Below are 14,943 nucleotides of genomic sequence, written 5' to 3'. Positions count from 1 at the left end.
TTCGCAGTTTTGCCCAACATATAGAAGAACACACATTTTTTGTGACTGTCTGGGGTCTGTTTATATGCTAAAAACTCCTTACTTAGTAAAAACTTAATTTACACAGCTCTCTTACAAGAACTAGTCATTTGTTCCAAGTTAAGATAACACAGCAGAGTGATTTTGTCATACTAAGGTGCTCTCCATGCAGACATTATGCAAGCAATTTCACAATCAGGGTAGTACTTGTCAGGATGGGTAAACTGACTTTGATGTGTAAGATAGGTGGAGTGTCCCTTTAATTAAGCGAATCATTCACTGAAGGCAACTGCGACATATCTGCCAGACACTGTATGTCCAGTGAAATAACTTCATTCGAAGGTACATGACCGAGCCCAGCAGCTGTGGCTCCACCGTAAACTGAAACACATTTTAATCTCCTGCTGAAACAATTTCAGGTCATGATGAGGTGTAACATGTAACTATGACAGCTCAGGTCCTGTCTGTCGTCTGTTATTACACTTCATGTCAGTACACTTAAGGTACATCCTACAAAATAACACAGTAAGATACAGTTTGAGTCATTCTTTAGGGCTTTTATTTTGTTATATGCTTTGGTTTTCTAACGAGGTCTATTCCAACCTTCCAACTGTTTACCTCCATCTGCTCTGTTCTGCAGCATAAATTACATCATGCACCTTCTCTCAATCATGTTTGTGTCTATAAGAGCCTCTCCAATCAGTCTGTCACACAAATAAGTGTCACACCTGACTCTACCTGACTCGTGTTGAGAGCGCTGATCGTACAGCTGTTGCACGTCTGACAGCATAGATTAGCATACGATCATGTTCGCCGCTCTCATGCATCCTTTCAACATTTCAGTGCTTATCTGCGATCATACCGCGCTGATAAAGATGCTTTATGCTGCTGAAGCCTCATATTTCCCAGAAGTCATCTAGTCAGGATGTGAGATCATCTGGCCGAGAGAGCCGTTAACACCCATGCGTTTTTTTTGTTTGTGACATTTTGCACTGCGTTAGCAACAGTTTGGCTTTGTCTCAATTTTGCAGGGATCAGGAGGCAGCTGTTGAGAAACGATTCAGCAATTTTGAAAATAGAGATACACTTCTGGGATAAACATGTCACAAGATAAGGTTCTTTACAGTAACGGGGTCAATGAAGCACACTGTGGTTTGATCTAAGCTGCGTCAGGAAATCCCCATTCAGTATCGGCCAGAACCGCAAACACAATATCCCTCTTGTATTACTTCTGCGTAGTGCTTTTTTTCTTTCTTTGGTAGACATTAGCAGAAAATCCCCTTGAACCAATAAGGCTCTATCACACTATATCTTCAATGTACTTTATATTCACCCCGTGTACCACATGTCCTCCTGCTTTCAATGACCTTGACTTTAAGTATGAAACCCTGTTCCCAGATAACCCCCATCCCTCTGCCCTTGTTGCCCTTTTTGCTTCCCCCCCTCTTTTATCCAATCGCGCTCTCTCTCTTCTCCCTGCTCTTTTGCTGAGTCTCTCCCCACCCCTCCCCTCTCTCTCCCTCAGATCATTTTCATTCGCTTTGTTCTATGCAGATTAAGGTCGCACGTTGATGAAGGCCTCCGGAGCCTCCAAGGTCTCGGGGCCCTCACAGTCTCATTTGCAGATATCTGTCTGCATTTGTTCGCCGCTCTTCTCAATTTACTTTCTATTTCTGTCTCTGAAGTGTGTCTGGATCACATCCAACACACAGTTTTGGGAGAGGAAATGAGAGTGCAGACTTAACAGTGCTTCTTTAGTACTGAGTTGCACTGATACGCAACATTGCAGGTCTTTCAAAACTTCCCCTTTTGAGCTTCAGGAGGTACATTAAACCAGGTCAGTTATTTGACCACATAAAATCCAGGTAGTGTTGGAGTGAGTGTTTGTTAGGTTTCAAACAAACCCAAGTTGTTGCTCGAGGCAGATTGAGGAACAGTGTTTCCAGTGACATCGGCACACGTTGGCACTCATTGCAGAGATATGAAACCTGTTGAGAAACTGACACAGGATGTGGGAAGTGAAGTTGCTTCAGAGTGTGGTGTGTGTGTGTGTGTGCTTTCCTGTCTGTGTGAAAGTAAAAAGCAAGAAAAACTGTGTTTGAACTATTTTTGTTTTTTTTATGTTTTAAGCAGACTAAGACACATCCATGCAAATGCCTTTGTGTTAAGCAATGGGCATGCAATGTTGTTGTTTGCATGTAGAACTGTTTGATAAACAAGTAGTTGCAGTTCAATGGTTAAATTTCACTGGCTTCAAAAGTTGCTTTTCTCATTCAGCTGCATACAAGACTTTTGCAAAACTGCATTATAATGGGTAGCCTCGGGGGGGCAATAAGCAAGCAATAACCTTGTTCATCCTCGATAAAAGCATTGATAACCAATTTTTTGTTGCTTTAGTGAAATGTAGCCTGTTAACTCCCTCTCCTAAAAATGGAGTATTCTGATTACTTGCCATGGAAGTGCTTGCGCCTAAATTAGGATCCCAGCTGGCAAGGGCTTTGTACCCGAACAAAAATGTAATGACCAACTTTTTTAAGTCAGCTCAGAAAGCTGCTCCTAGCCAGGCTTAAGAGACAAACTTGGTTAATCTGACTGACCAGGAAGTAGCTAAAGCAAGCGAAGGCACCACCACAACCAGACCACATCCTCCTCTTAGAAGGAAGATGAAGTGGAACTTTTCATTAATAGCAAAGACTTCATTCATTTTACTTTCTGAAATAATGCCTCTGTTTATGCAGCTCCTGTAACTTTGCAAGCCTCTCAGTTTATATATATGTGATATAGGAGAGAGCATGTCGACATAGTATGCACACTCATTGACAAAAATTAAATAAATGAGTTTGTGGGCCCATTCACTGGATCTTTTCAGGGGCCCAGCCATTTCTGTGGGCGGTCTGCTCATGTGATTTAGTATTACACTTCCATAAAGTTTGAAGACCTGTAAAGACAGATTTTTAAAAGTAAGGTAGAAATAAATGCAGAATCTGACTGGAGCCACAAAAGGGTTAGGGTTAGTGTTTCTCCTAAATGAGTGCAAGGAACAATCGAACCCACAAAGCAACTCTGAGAAATTGTTATTTAACCCAAAGTAGGACCCAGGCCAGCTTCTGTGGGTCTCCAAAGAGTATACACTACGTCCTGCTGAGACTCTTCATCCCTCATATTTGACCTTTTTAGAAACCATGTCATGCTTGGTACAGTATGTGCACAAGAAATCATGGAGACATTTGCTTTTGTATTTGACCATTACCTTTATGGACATCTCCAACCCCCGACCTTTAGGCAATAAATGTCGTTCATTACCACTGTTACTCATCACCTCTAATCTTCCCCTCCCCCATCCTTCAACCTCCCTCCCTCACATCCCCATCACATTGCCCTCTTACTGTCCATTCTACGCTCTGCCCCCCATCCCTGCTGTCCATCCTATTAAATCTCGCTTCTCTGGTGTCACTGTCTCTTTCTGTCTTGTCACCCTGGCCTCATTCGTCCCGTTCCTCTGGCTCTCTCATTTTCTCATTCTGGTCTCAGTAAATCTCCCTGTCTTGCCCCCTGTTGTCCTCTGGTAATTCATATCCTCCCCTTCTCTTACCGTTATCCTCTCTTCCCTTTCTGACGCTCAGGCCAGCTCACCTATGGATCAGCATTCTTATCAGAAACCCAGGGGATTCCTCGAACATATCGACCCGACTGACATCCCCGCAGAGAGCAGCAGATCAACACTGATGCCGATGCGTCACACGCAGCTGTAGAGCAACCAGGCCAAGGGGTCAGGGGTGAAAGGTCACGGACTGCAGAGCCGGAGCAGGCGCTGAGGTTGAAAGGTTTCGGGAGGGGGAGACTGAGGCTACGAGAAGAATCGGGGTTAAGGAAGGAAGGTCTCAGTGACAGACGAGAGTCAAGGGGTCAAAGATGATGACATCACATGGAAAGCTGAGGAGGGAGAAGGGGAGTCTGGCAGAGTACGAATCGCAGATGAAAGGTAAGACGCTCCAGATGTGCCTGTGTTCGCATCATGTGCTTGTCTCTGTTCATGTCTGTGCCCCTTATTGCACTTCTGATGTGCATGTGCACTTACCTGCATGCATGAATGCATATAAGGCATGTGCATTCATGCATGAATGTGTGCAGTTGCTCTGCAGCCATCCAGCCATAGACTCTCAGTGGCTGCGTTTGTGCAGTTATTACAGAACAATGTTGTTGCCCTAACATGCCTTTATTTAATATGTTTCTTTTTAGCAGCTGATTCATGAAGGCTTTTGTCTGTTTGTTGTATTTTGGTATGTTTGTGATGTTAAATGTCCACGTCTGTTTCTTTTCATTTTTTATTTCTACCCATCTTGACCAGGACTCTTGGCCGAAGGGATAGTATCTCAGTGTGGATAAATAAAGCATCTTTTAGTCTATTTATGTCAAAATTGTGACATAAAAGTTACTTCTTTTGTCCAACCAACCGTCCAGAACCCTAAAACTCTTCATTTACTATTATAAACAACGCAGAAAAGCAGTAGATCCTTACATGTAAGATGCTGGAACCAGCAAATGTTTGACATTTTGCATGAATAATTCCTGAAACGATCAATCTGTTATGACATTTTTTGGCAATCAATATATTTTCAATCCTTTGAAGAGACGAATCGTTGCAGGATGTATCTCCATCTTTGCACAGGATCCTTTTGATCAGAGCATTAACATCAGGATGACTAATATTGCAGTTAAAGATTCTCACTTGACAGCAGCAGTGAGTGTTTGTGCTATATGCTGTGTCTTTGAGGATGCATGCCGTGGTTGGGTAGCACTCTGTACTGTACTACAAGGATGTATTTATAGCCAGTATTAGTGATGCTGTCTCCTCACATCCAGTCAGCCTCGGGCTGTGTACTCAAACAGAGACAGAGAAAAGGAGTAAAAAGAGGGAAAGAGGGATCGGGCCGGCCCGGGGTCGGAGGGATAAGGGAGGAAGATCAGAGAGAGAGGGGAGAGCAGGTAAAAAGGAAAGAGGGAGAGAGGGGGAGAGAGCAAAGAGAAGGATGATATTTGAGAGCATGATGTTTGTATTAGCCTTTTCAAACCAAAGTGCAGCGCTGGGCCAAGTCACTGCTGGCTGAGCTGTGTTTGCTTACAAGCCTGTGTGAATAATGTTAGGTTACGTTGGGTTATTACATATGAGCTGTGTATAATAATCTATAAAGTGATGTCAATTTACTCTGCTAAGAGGGGCAATCACACCTCCAAATCACAGTGTTTTATTACCTGTAATTCGTTTCCCCAGGAACTGTGACAAACGGGAGAATATCCAGGCTAATGTGTGATTAGGGAAGAAATTGTCATATCTTCTATAATTAAATAATTCGATTATTGTGAGGATTAACTATTCCTCATGGAGCTAAGTTTGTCTCCAGACACCATCAAGTCCACGATAGGTCTAAAAGTACAGCAGTTAGAGTTGTAATTGTGCAAAGTTTCATTTAAGATTAATACACTGTATCCATACTGTACCCTATATGGTTATGTGTGCATGCATCTGCAAGCAGAAGCAGGTGTGATATGCATGAATAATTCTTTGTTAAATATTTATTATCGTGCACAGAGGCTACAGTCCTCGACGTACTGATCGCAGGTTCGACTCCAGGTCTGCTGATCATTTGGTGCATGTCATCCCTCATTCTCTACTCCCCACACTTCCTGTCTCTCTTCAGCTGTCCAGTATCATAAAGGCAACAAAGCCAAAAAATAAATTAAAAATCGTTATTTTTAATTCAAATATAATAAAGTTAAGATGAAATCCCTCCTGAATGGACATGTATGCATACAAGTACATCCACATATGTACATATTAGGTACTAACATACTCATGTATGCATATCAGTGCGTTTCATAACGGTTATTTACTTCACAAAATAACATTCTTATCCTTTCCTACACTTTAGACTCTTTTCTGTGATCTTGCTGCACCTTGTCCTGCAGAACTGTTGTCTATCTATGTGCATGTAGCTTTTATCTGTGAGGTGGGGCTGCTCGATTATAGCAAAAACCATTATCACGATTGTTTTGGTCAATAATTGAGGTCCTGATTATTGAAAACGATTCCTCATTGACTTTGGAACAGCAACCATTTATTTAACTTTTTTCTTCTTCTTCTTTCACAGTGTATTTTCTTGAACTTCAAACATTATTCAACTGAAAAATGTATTAATATTAAAATAAAGTCATAAGCAACTCTGTGATTGAATTTTAGCTGATTAAACACATTGCTCGTGTTCCTTTGTGGTGCAGACACCACCGTGTAACAAATCTTGCTCAACATTTGTTGTTGCTCCTCGTCAGACTCTTTGAAACTAAAGTTTTTCCAAACAGCGGTTACTTTTATCTTTCTTGTTGACCAGAGGATGTCTCTCTGTCATCTTGGCTCAGACTGAACTTACATGCCGCTAAAGCCTGGCGAGTGAGTGTGCTGAGGGAAAGAGTGCGCTGGATTTATATCACAGGACAAAATAAGTGTGTCGTTGCGGAACAAATCATTTTAACTCAATCTATTTTTTTTAAATAATTGTTGGAAGACAAAATCGTAATTGAGATTAAAATTCGATTAATTGAGCAGCCCTACTGTGAGGGGGTCACAAGCCAAAATGTTCTTAAAGCACTGATTTTATCTTAATCAATACATACATATGTATTTTAAAACATTATCCAATGTTTTTAATGTCTAAATCTTAATATGTAATGTAACTTGTCGCTAGCTTGAAGCTGTCTGAACTTCACTTTTTCAAGGTGGTGCAAGATAACTAATTCAATCTCTCTGGCTCCTGTTTTATTGCCACCAACAAAATGTTAATTGCACATTGTCATTTTACTAATTTTGTTTTGGAACTTTCTTATCTTAATTTGTATAATAAGAAAAAACCCATGGGCCACTGGTTGAGCTCAGTCGGTATAGCAGACACTCCATCACAGTTCTCAACGCAGCAGCCGCTGACTCGACTCCCGCTCTCGGCCCTTTGCTGCATGTCCTCCCCCACTCTCTCCTCCCAGTATTTCCTGTCTCTCTTCAGTAAAGGCAAAATAATAATAATCTTAAATGCAAAAAAAAAATCCCAGTTACAAAGTTTTTTATCTTGGTGAGATGGAAAAGCAGCTTTGCTAGGCAACAGGCCGAAAAGTTGATAAGCACTGCTGAATTGAGCAGTTAGGATTTCCAAAAGTGAGATAAGAAAGGATGTAATAAGATAAGAAAGGATTCCTAAAGTTAGCAAGGATTTTCTTCACTTACACAACATTTATAAAATCTTATCTCAGACTCTTCCTATCTTAACTTAAGACAGGAGATAAGAAAGGAAGTGTCTGTGATACAGCCCCAGGGTTATAAACACGTATTTGCTTAAACTACATTCCTCCTTTTTCTCTCTATGTCTATATGTCTCTCTCTCTCTGTCTCTCCCTGTGTGTGTCAGACCTGCGGGCCCAGCTGACAGACCAGATAAAGATTTTAGACTCTCAGGTGGAGGTGAAACAGCAGCAGCTCTCAGACCTCTCAGAGTTTCTCCGCCGTCGAGGAGACATCGAGGCTGAATATGCGCGTGCCCTTGACAAACTCACCGAGAGATTCACCCACAAGACCAAGAAGTAAGAGTGTGTGTGCACGTGAGCCTGCATGTATCTTTTCTATTTCTCGAGTGAGTCTGAAGGGTTTTATTTGTATCTCAGTAAGAATGTCTGTTTTTCTCCAGGAAGGAGCAGTGGGGTCAGTCTGTGTGTCAGGTCTGGTCTGTCTTGCTGACTCAGACTCGTCTGGAGAGCCGAGAACATGCAGCACTGGGTGACACCTGCTGCAACACGCTCACACAGAGATTGGCACACAGCACAGAGGACACACACCGCCTGCACAAACGGGTGAGTCGATGTTGGTGTCAGGTCGCATGCATGCAGAAACAAACACAGAAGAGACAATTCATTCAGTGAAAGTGCAGTGTCAGTGTGAGTCATCACACAAGTCCTCCTCCCCCAGTGTGCTAAATAATCCATTCAAATCCAGTCTCATTTTGAAGGTCATTATCCTGTCATTGGAGGTCATCATCCTATCGGTCCTCTCAGCTGACACAAAATTGTGCTGATGCGTTTCTACGGCTGTAACCAACTCATAACTTTATCACTCGAATCAGATTTGGCTGTTTAATAAGAAGCTTTTTACACACCACATCAAACTCCTACATCAGCCGGCATTGGGCTCATGTTTTAGCGCACACAAAACATGTGTGACAGCTGTGGACTGTACATTAAAACACTTCCAGACGACTAATTTCTCAATGTTTCAAGGCACGTCAAAGTCTTTTTTTGTTTTTACAATATAATTTCACTGGATGAAGGATTTTATTTGGCTTGAGAGCTTAAGTTAGCAACAACTTAGCTTGCAGCCAAACTAGCAGCCTAGCTAGCAGTCAAGCTAGCCCCTACAAGAGCATCGGAGAGACACGTTCTTTTTAACTTGAAACAGCACTTTGTTTAGGGTGACACCTTTGAGAAAATTTTATTGTTGTCATCGAGTGTAGGAACCTCACAAATGATGATAACTTAAGGAATCCTAACATAAAAACGAGCTGAGTAAAGTCAAACAAGCTTGCGAAAGCTCCGCTCACAGCGCCTCCTGGTGCTTGCAGAAGAGCTCTGGGAAAAGGCTGATTTCTTTTTCTTGTTTTCTACAGGAAATAGCAAAAAGAGGGATTTTCAGTTTTTTTTCTTTTATGCTTATTAATTGCCAGGTCTATTGGTCCTGAAAAGGGGGAGACCTTTGCAGTTCATTCGTTTCCCAGCAAACATCTTTTGAACGATGAACCGTGAAGTCATTTTCAGACTCAGTTTGTAAGGTATACAGCCTGCCATTGTGTTCTTGCATTGCTCTATTCAACCTTTACTTTAACGCAGCTAAAAAAACTAAATTGCAGAGTTTTGACAGACAAATGCAAGCTGACTGGGGGCTTATCAACTGAATATTGGAATCATTTAAGTTTTATCTTTATCATTTTCAGTGCTGAGATGAGGCAGCATATTATCTGACACTGAGAACAAAAACTAGGCTGAACGTTGGTGAAAAACGGCCCACTGTAAAGAGCAAGGACATTTTTGCAGCTTTGACCTTTGTGTACTTATGCATAGTTACAGCTGTGTCTGACAGAGGTCCTGTGGTTTAGGTTAGGTTAGGTAACTTTATTTGTACTTACAGGTAGATGTGGTTTACTATGAGTGAGTGGCCTCCTTTTATACGCACAATCAGCAGCACAGGTCAGACTTGGTAAACATAACAGACAAAGTGACGACAGTGCTCAAGACAAAATAGAAATATACCATCAGTAAAAAAAAAAGTGAAAAAACAAGACAAGATGAGAATATACAGTACCACCAGTCAGTGAAAGTACATCAGCAAGAAAAAGAAGTGACTGAAAAAAATCACTGTACAAATCACTACCACTACAAACCAGTGGTAAAAACCATTTAAAAATGTTGCAGGATTCCCTTTAAGTCATATTGAATTTGTGTTTGAATAAAGTAGAGATGATTTCACTTACTTTTTAGGACTTTCTTGTCGACTGTCAGCAACAGAATAAGCAGATTACTTCCCTTACATCAAGTCACACTAATAAACAAGTGAAACGCTACAACACCGTCAGCTCTGTATCCTGTTAGAAAAGCCTAAGACTCTATGCATAAATTCATAAACATGGATCTTTTTTAGGTGCTGCCGGATTAATTTTGTAATACAGCACAACACTCAAATGACTCCACTTGTTACCTGCCAGCCTGGAAAGCTGAACAGACTGTGAACAAAAATCTCCTTATAAACCCCCTTCATGTTTTTTCTGTTATCTGTCTTGGTGCCGCCGTGGCATCTGTAGCCTCATTCATTTAAAAAAAAAAGTGTATATACTCATCCTGCTAAAATTACTGGCTGTCAGACACGCTCTCTGTACCTTCTCAAAGTTGACAAGTGAGCAGAATTTTAATGAAGCCACAACAGTCACTTCAGAGCAGCTAAGAGGTGTTTGTTAGGCGTGATGCCAAACAGAGCATTACCAAAATCACTCTCAACACCGCTTCACGTCTGTTAATGCCGCCATCAAAGTCATTCTGTGCATGTGTACTAATTAATACTACAAGTAGCCTACATGTGATAATGGCTACATTAGAATAAATACAAAATATAATTTTTCAACCAGAGAAATAAAGTTCTTGAAAGTAGCTAAACAACACAACTGCAAAGTAATTGCAATTTTCAGTCGTGCTTATGTGTTTTGAGCGGAAAACATGAGAGGCAAGTGAGAAAACTATCTTAAATAAGACCTGATAAGACATGAAAGCAACGTTAGATAACCTGTCACACACAGAATACAGTAGCTACAGTGGCACGGATCTCGTCATGCCTTGCCGATATCTCTAAACGGATGAAAGAACGCTCCTTCAGCTCAACCTATCCAAGACTGAGCTCCTTGCCATCCCAGCCAGTCCCTCTATGCAACCACAGATCAATATCCAGCTTGGACAAATGAACTCATACCCACTAAGTCTGCCTGGAACCTGCTGGTACAAGCTTTCGTAATATCACGCATTGACTACTGCAACTCCCTATGTGCAGGCCTTCCTGCCTGCACATTCAAATCTCTGCAGATGATCCAGAACGCAGCAGCACATGTCACTCCACTGTTCATATCCCTCCACTGGTTCCCAGTCACCGCTCGCATCAAATTCAAACGCGGTTGCTCGCTTACAAAACAGCAACAACAACAGCTCCTGCCTACCTGAACGCCCTCATCCAGGTCTACACTCCCTCCCACCCACTGCGCTCTGCCAATGAGAGGCGCCTGGTACTCCCATCACAACAGGGCCCTAAGTCGCTAACTAGACTCTTCTCCTCAGTAGTCCCCCGGTGGTGGAATGGGTTACCAAACTCCATTCGTTCCGCAGAGTCCCTCTCACCTTTAAGAAGCTACAGACCCAGATCTTTCATGAACACATCCAAACTCAATGATATTGATGGTGTGATGATAATGATATTGAGGATGTTTTTGATGTTGATGAAAAAGTACTTCCTTACGCTCTGTGCACTTCCTGTCGGCTCCTGTGTCCGATCGCACTTGAAGCTGTTTGTTGCCGTTTATTGACTTTGTCCTCCCCTGTCTTGATCGTAACTTGTGTGTTAACTCTCAGATGTATGTCGCCTTAGACAAAAGCGTCCACTAAAAGAAGTCGTAACATTGTAACATTGTATCTTTATGTTTTGCGGAAATTAAAACTCAACAAAAAGAAAACATAAATGCTTTCAGTCCAATATACAACATGCACTTTGTGGCTGAAACACTGGAAATGTTTCTGTACACCTTTTTTCATGGACAAGAAAAGTAAAGTAACTTGGAATGGCTAACTTGCAACCTTATTTTTTACCTGCTAAAAATTTTTCAAATAAGAAAAATAAGTGACTCATAAAAAAGGTTTAAGACAAACACTTTTTTAACCATGCATCCATTATCTTACCACTTATCCTGTTCTGTGTCGCGGGGGGCTGGAGCCTTTCCCAGCAGTCGTTGGGCGAGAGGCGGGGTTACACCCTGGACTGATTGCCAGTCAGCCACAGGGCTGACACATAAAGACAACCTTTCTTACTCACACTCACTACTCCAGGCAATTTAGAGTGATCAATGAACCTAACGAGCATGTCTTTGGGCTGTGGGAGGAAGCCGGGATACCCACAAAGAACCCACAGCCGACTACTTTCATACTGAAACTTAACTACCGAATAACACTTTTTACAAATGAGTCAGACTACGTCTAGATACTTTAAAGCTTACACTCATCTTACTTTTGTAGCTAGTCACTACGTTAGGAGGAAGAACACACACTCGCTGTGGTGTCGCAGGTTCACACACTGCTCTCTCCATTACTCCCAACTTCTCTGCCCGTTAGTCCCGCCCCTTAACTAATCACATTATCAGAAACGTGATGTCTCTCTACATTGACCAATCTACGGCAGATAAAAAAAGCATAAGCAATATAATCTGTTAAACCCCGTGTTGTGGGATGTACTTTTCAACCAAACTATTAAATGTATATCCTCAAATGTCAAATTATTGCTTTTTAAATAAAAAACATTTTGGTCAAACTATATATTTTCTTAATTGCAGAGCAAAGAAGTTGGCATCCAGATGCAGGACGAGCTGCTGAAGGTCACCACTGAGATGCAGATGGTGAGCCTTTCATTTTCTTATGTGTAATAATGCAGAATGATATTATTATAGTGTCCTCATGCTGGCACTGCTGACCTGGAGTTCCTTTTATGTGACATGAAGGCTCTGAAAACGTACAACCAGTACCACACAGACTGTCTGATCGCGGAGGGGAAGCTGAAGGAAGCCGAGCGGTTGGAGGAGAGACACACTGGCAAGTCAGCGGAGCTCGGCCTCGGCCAATCAGGAGGACAGAGGCGGAGTTCTGTCAAGAAGATGGAGAGATTGATGGAGAAAGTGAGTGTGTGTCTGCAGTATGGTGTGTGTGTGTGTGTGTGTGTGTGTGTGTGTGTGTGTGTGTGTGTGTGCCATTTGTTACACATGCAGTGGGGACCTACATGTCACATTGTGGGGGCTCACCTTCCTTTCTTTGGGGTAAAAACAAATATCATTAAATTCTGGTGTGAATACTTGATGTAAGGTTATGTTGCGGTTACGTTTAGGTTTAGGTTTATGTTGGGCTAGTAGTGGTTGTGGTCGAGGTTAGGGAAACTCTACAGGAAATTAAAATCATAGCAAGGCCCTCTGAAGTGATCTACATACAATTAATGTGTGTGTGTGTGTGTGCGTGGGTTTGAGAGACAGAGAGATAAAGAGAGGGCAGATCACAGGAAGTCTCGAAGAAAGGTTTTCCACAGAACAAACCATTTCCTGTTGTTTGTCTGTGTGTTTTTGAGGTGTATAAACTTTCTGTAAATGCATTAACAATATCATAATGTGGTTTTCATGTATGTTATCTTCTCTTGTTTTGTGTGTGTGTGTGTGTGTGTGCGCACAGAGGCATGGCAGGGTGCAGGAGACCCAGCTGAAGTGTACCAAGGCTCGTAATGACTACCTGCTGAATCTAGCAGCAGCCAATGCAGCCATGAATAAGTACTACCTGCAGGATGTCAGCACTCTCATCGACGTAAGAAACACAAAATTCATGTCGTATGCTTGTCTCAGCGTTTTGTGTTTTTTTCTGACACTTTCCTGTTATTTTCTGTGGTAAAGAATTGGAATAAGATAGTTTAGAATTCTGAAGCAATCAAAGATGAAAAATCCTCCTTTCTCTTACACTTCCTTTTTTCCACATCACTACATCATTTTGTCCAACAATCTCTTCTCCCTCCGCCCCGGCAGTGTTGTGACCTGGGGTTCCACCTGTCTGTGGAGAGGATGATGAAGTGCTACCTGACCAGTAGGTGGCGTATTCAGAAAACAGAGGAGACGGGGCTCAGGCAGCTGGAGTCTGCCGTGACGTCCCTGGACCAGGGTGGAGACAGAGATGCGTTGCTACAGCAGCACGACTCCGCCTTCTGCCTCCCATTTAGATTTAACTACCATCCACATGAGGGAGACCAGGTGAGATCGCTGGACCTTTGTTACAGTGTATGGTTTTAAAAATATGGAAGATGAAGCCTAAATGTTACCTTTTGATAAACACGGCACACATCTAGCACACACTGTTAAGTTGAATAATTTTGGACATACAAAATGTATTTCATTTAAGTGTCTTTTACCAAGAAGATTATCATGCAGTTTTCTGTTAATAATGGGACCAAGTGGATAGGTAATGGGTATGCTGTAAGTAGCTTTACTAACTGAAGGAGCCCTTTTTTATTTCATATGTCGTCTTTTTTTAAGATTATGTTTATGCCTTTGCCTTTGTTAGATAAGTGGATAAAGTAAGACGTATGGAAAGAGAGTGAGGATGATAAGCAGCAAAGGGCCGAGGGTCAGAGTCAAACCCGGGGCCGCTGCTTTGAGCCATAAGCTAAACCTGCACCCCTTGCAGCAAAACTTTAACGCATAAATTAGCAGGTTGTTCGCTAGTCCTCTGGCACATGTATTGACACTCATTGACCTCAAGATGACACTGTAATAATACTTTTTTTCTTTTTAGTTATTTTGAATAGTGGCTTGGCCTTTCTTCAAAATTCTTTCAACATTTTAAAATCTGAAATCATCTGCGTCTTGAAAGTGTCAGATAGAAGCTAAAGACGAAGCTCTTTCATGAACACCTCTGACCTTAATGATATTGATGCTATTGATGATGATGATATCGAGGATGTAGTTTATGCTGACGAGGATTTTCATGATGATGACTATACTGATCTTGTTGATGTTGCTGATGATGATTTTTATTATTTGAAAAAAAAAAAACGCCCTATACACTGATCCTAATATGTTAAAGAAATTTGCATACTAAGCTACAAATGTAGTCGTGCAAAATGCTTCATTAACGTACTCTTGCACTAGATTAATATACCTCAGCAGAGAATCAGCATGATGTGACATGATCCTGTGACATCCTGTTGCTTTTTGTACATTTATATCAAAGTGCTCATAAATGACTCCTGAACTCCTCTGTGTTTTTAAAGGTAACCTCCGTACATCCCGTTGTTTTGAACTTCACAATTCCCTCACGGTGTCACATTGTAATCTGTCTGTGTGTTTCAGGTGTGTGAGGTGAGTGCAGAGAGCCAGGTGAGGTACGAGCTGGAGACCCGGTTCCAGCAGCTTCAGTCCCGACTCGCTGCCGTTACCTTGGAAACAGAAGAGGTCAGCTGATTATTCTCACAGCTAGTTCTACATAATGATGTGATTGTCTGTCTCTCTGTCACTCAGTCAATGTGTGAGCAACAATGTTAAGTTTTACTATAATGAACCTTAA

General features: G+C 41.8%; 1 protein-coding gene across 1 annotated transcript in view; it reads left to right on the top strand.

The window, feature by feature from the left end:
* Positions 1–14,943, top strand: part of LOC138589334 (SLIT-ROBO Rho GTPase-activating protein 3-like) — a 38,550-nt gene that overhangs the window by 5,948 nt on the left and 17,659 nt on the right. Inside the window, exons 2-9 of the mRNA XM_069659575.1 lie at positions 3,642–4,000; positions 7,470–7,641; positions 7,746–7,908; positions 12,186–12,248; positions 12,351–12,524; positions 13,066–13,194; positions 13,410–13,631; positions 14,730–14,831. Of these exons, the coding sequence (XP_069515676.1) occupies positions 3,931–4,000; positions 7,470–7,641; positions 7,746–7,908; positions 12,186–12,248; positions 12,351–12,524; positions 13,066–13,194; positions 13,410–13,631; positions 14,730–14,831 (1,095 nt within the window). The 5' untranslated portion in view covers positions 3,642–3,930. The remainder of the gene's footprint in view (positions 1–3,641; positions 4,001–7,469; positions 7,642–7,745; positions 7,909–12,185; positions 12,249–12,350; positions 12,525–13,065; positions 13,195–13,409; positions 13,632–14,729; positions 14,832–14,943) is intronic.

Source organism: Semicossyphus pulcher, unplaced genomic scaffold (genome assembly GCF_022749685.1).
Source record: "Semicossyphus pulcher isolate SPU_LCO1_2020_fin unplaced genomic scaffold, fSemPul1.0.p SCAF_13, whole genome shotgun sequence".
In the NCBI taxonomy this organism is placed as follows: Eukaryota; Metazoa; Chordata; class Actinopteri; order Labriformes; family Labridae; genus Semicossyphus; species Semicossyphus pulcher.
Note: the sequence above shows the minus strand (reverse complement) of the source record. Positions and strands in the feature narration are given on the sequence as shown.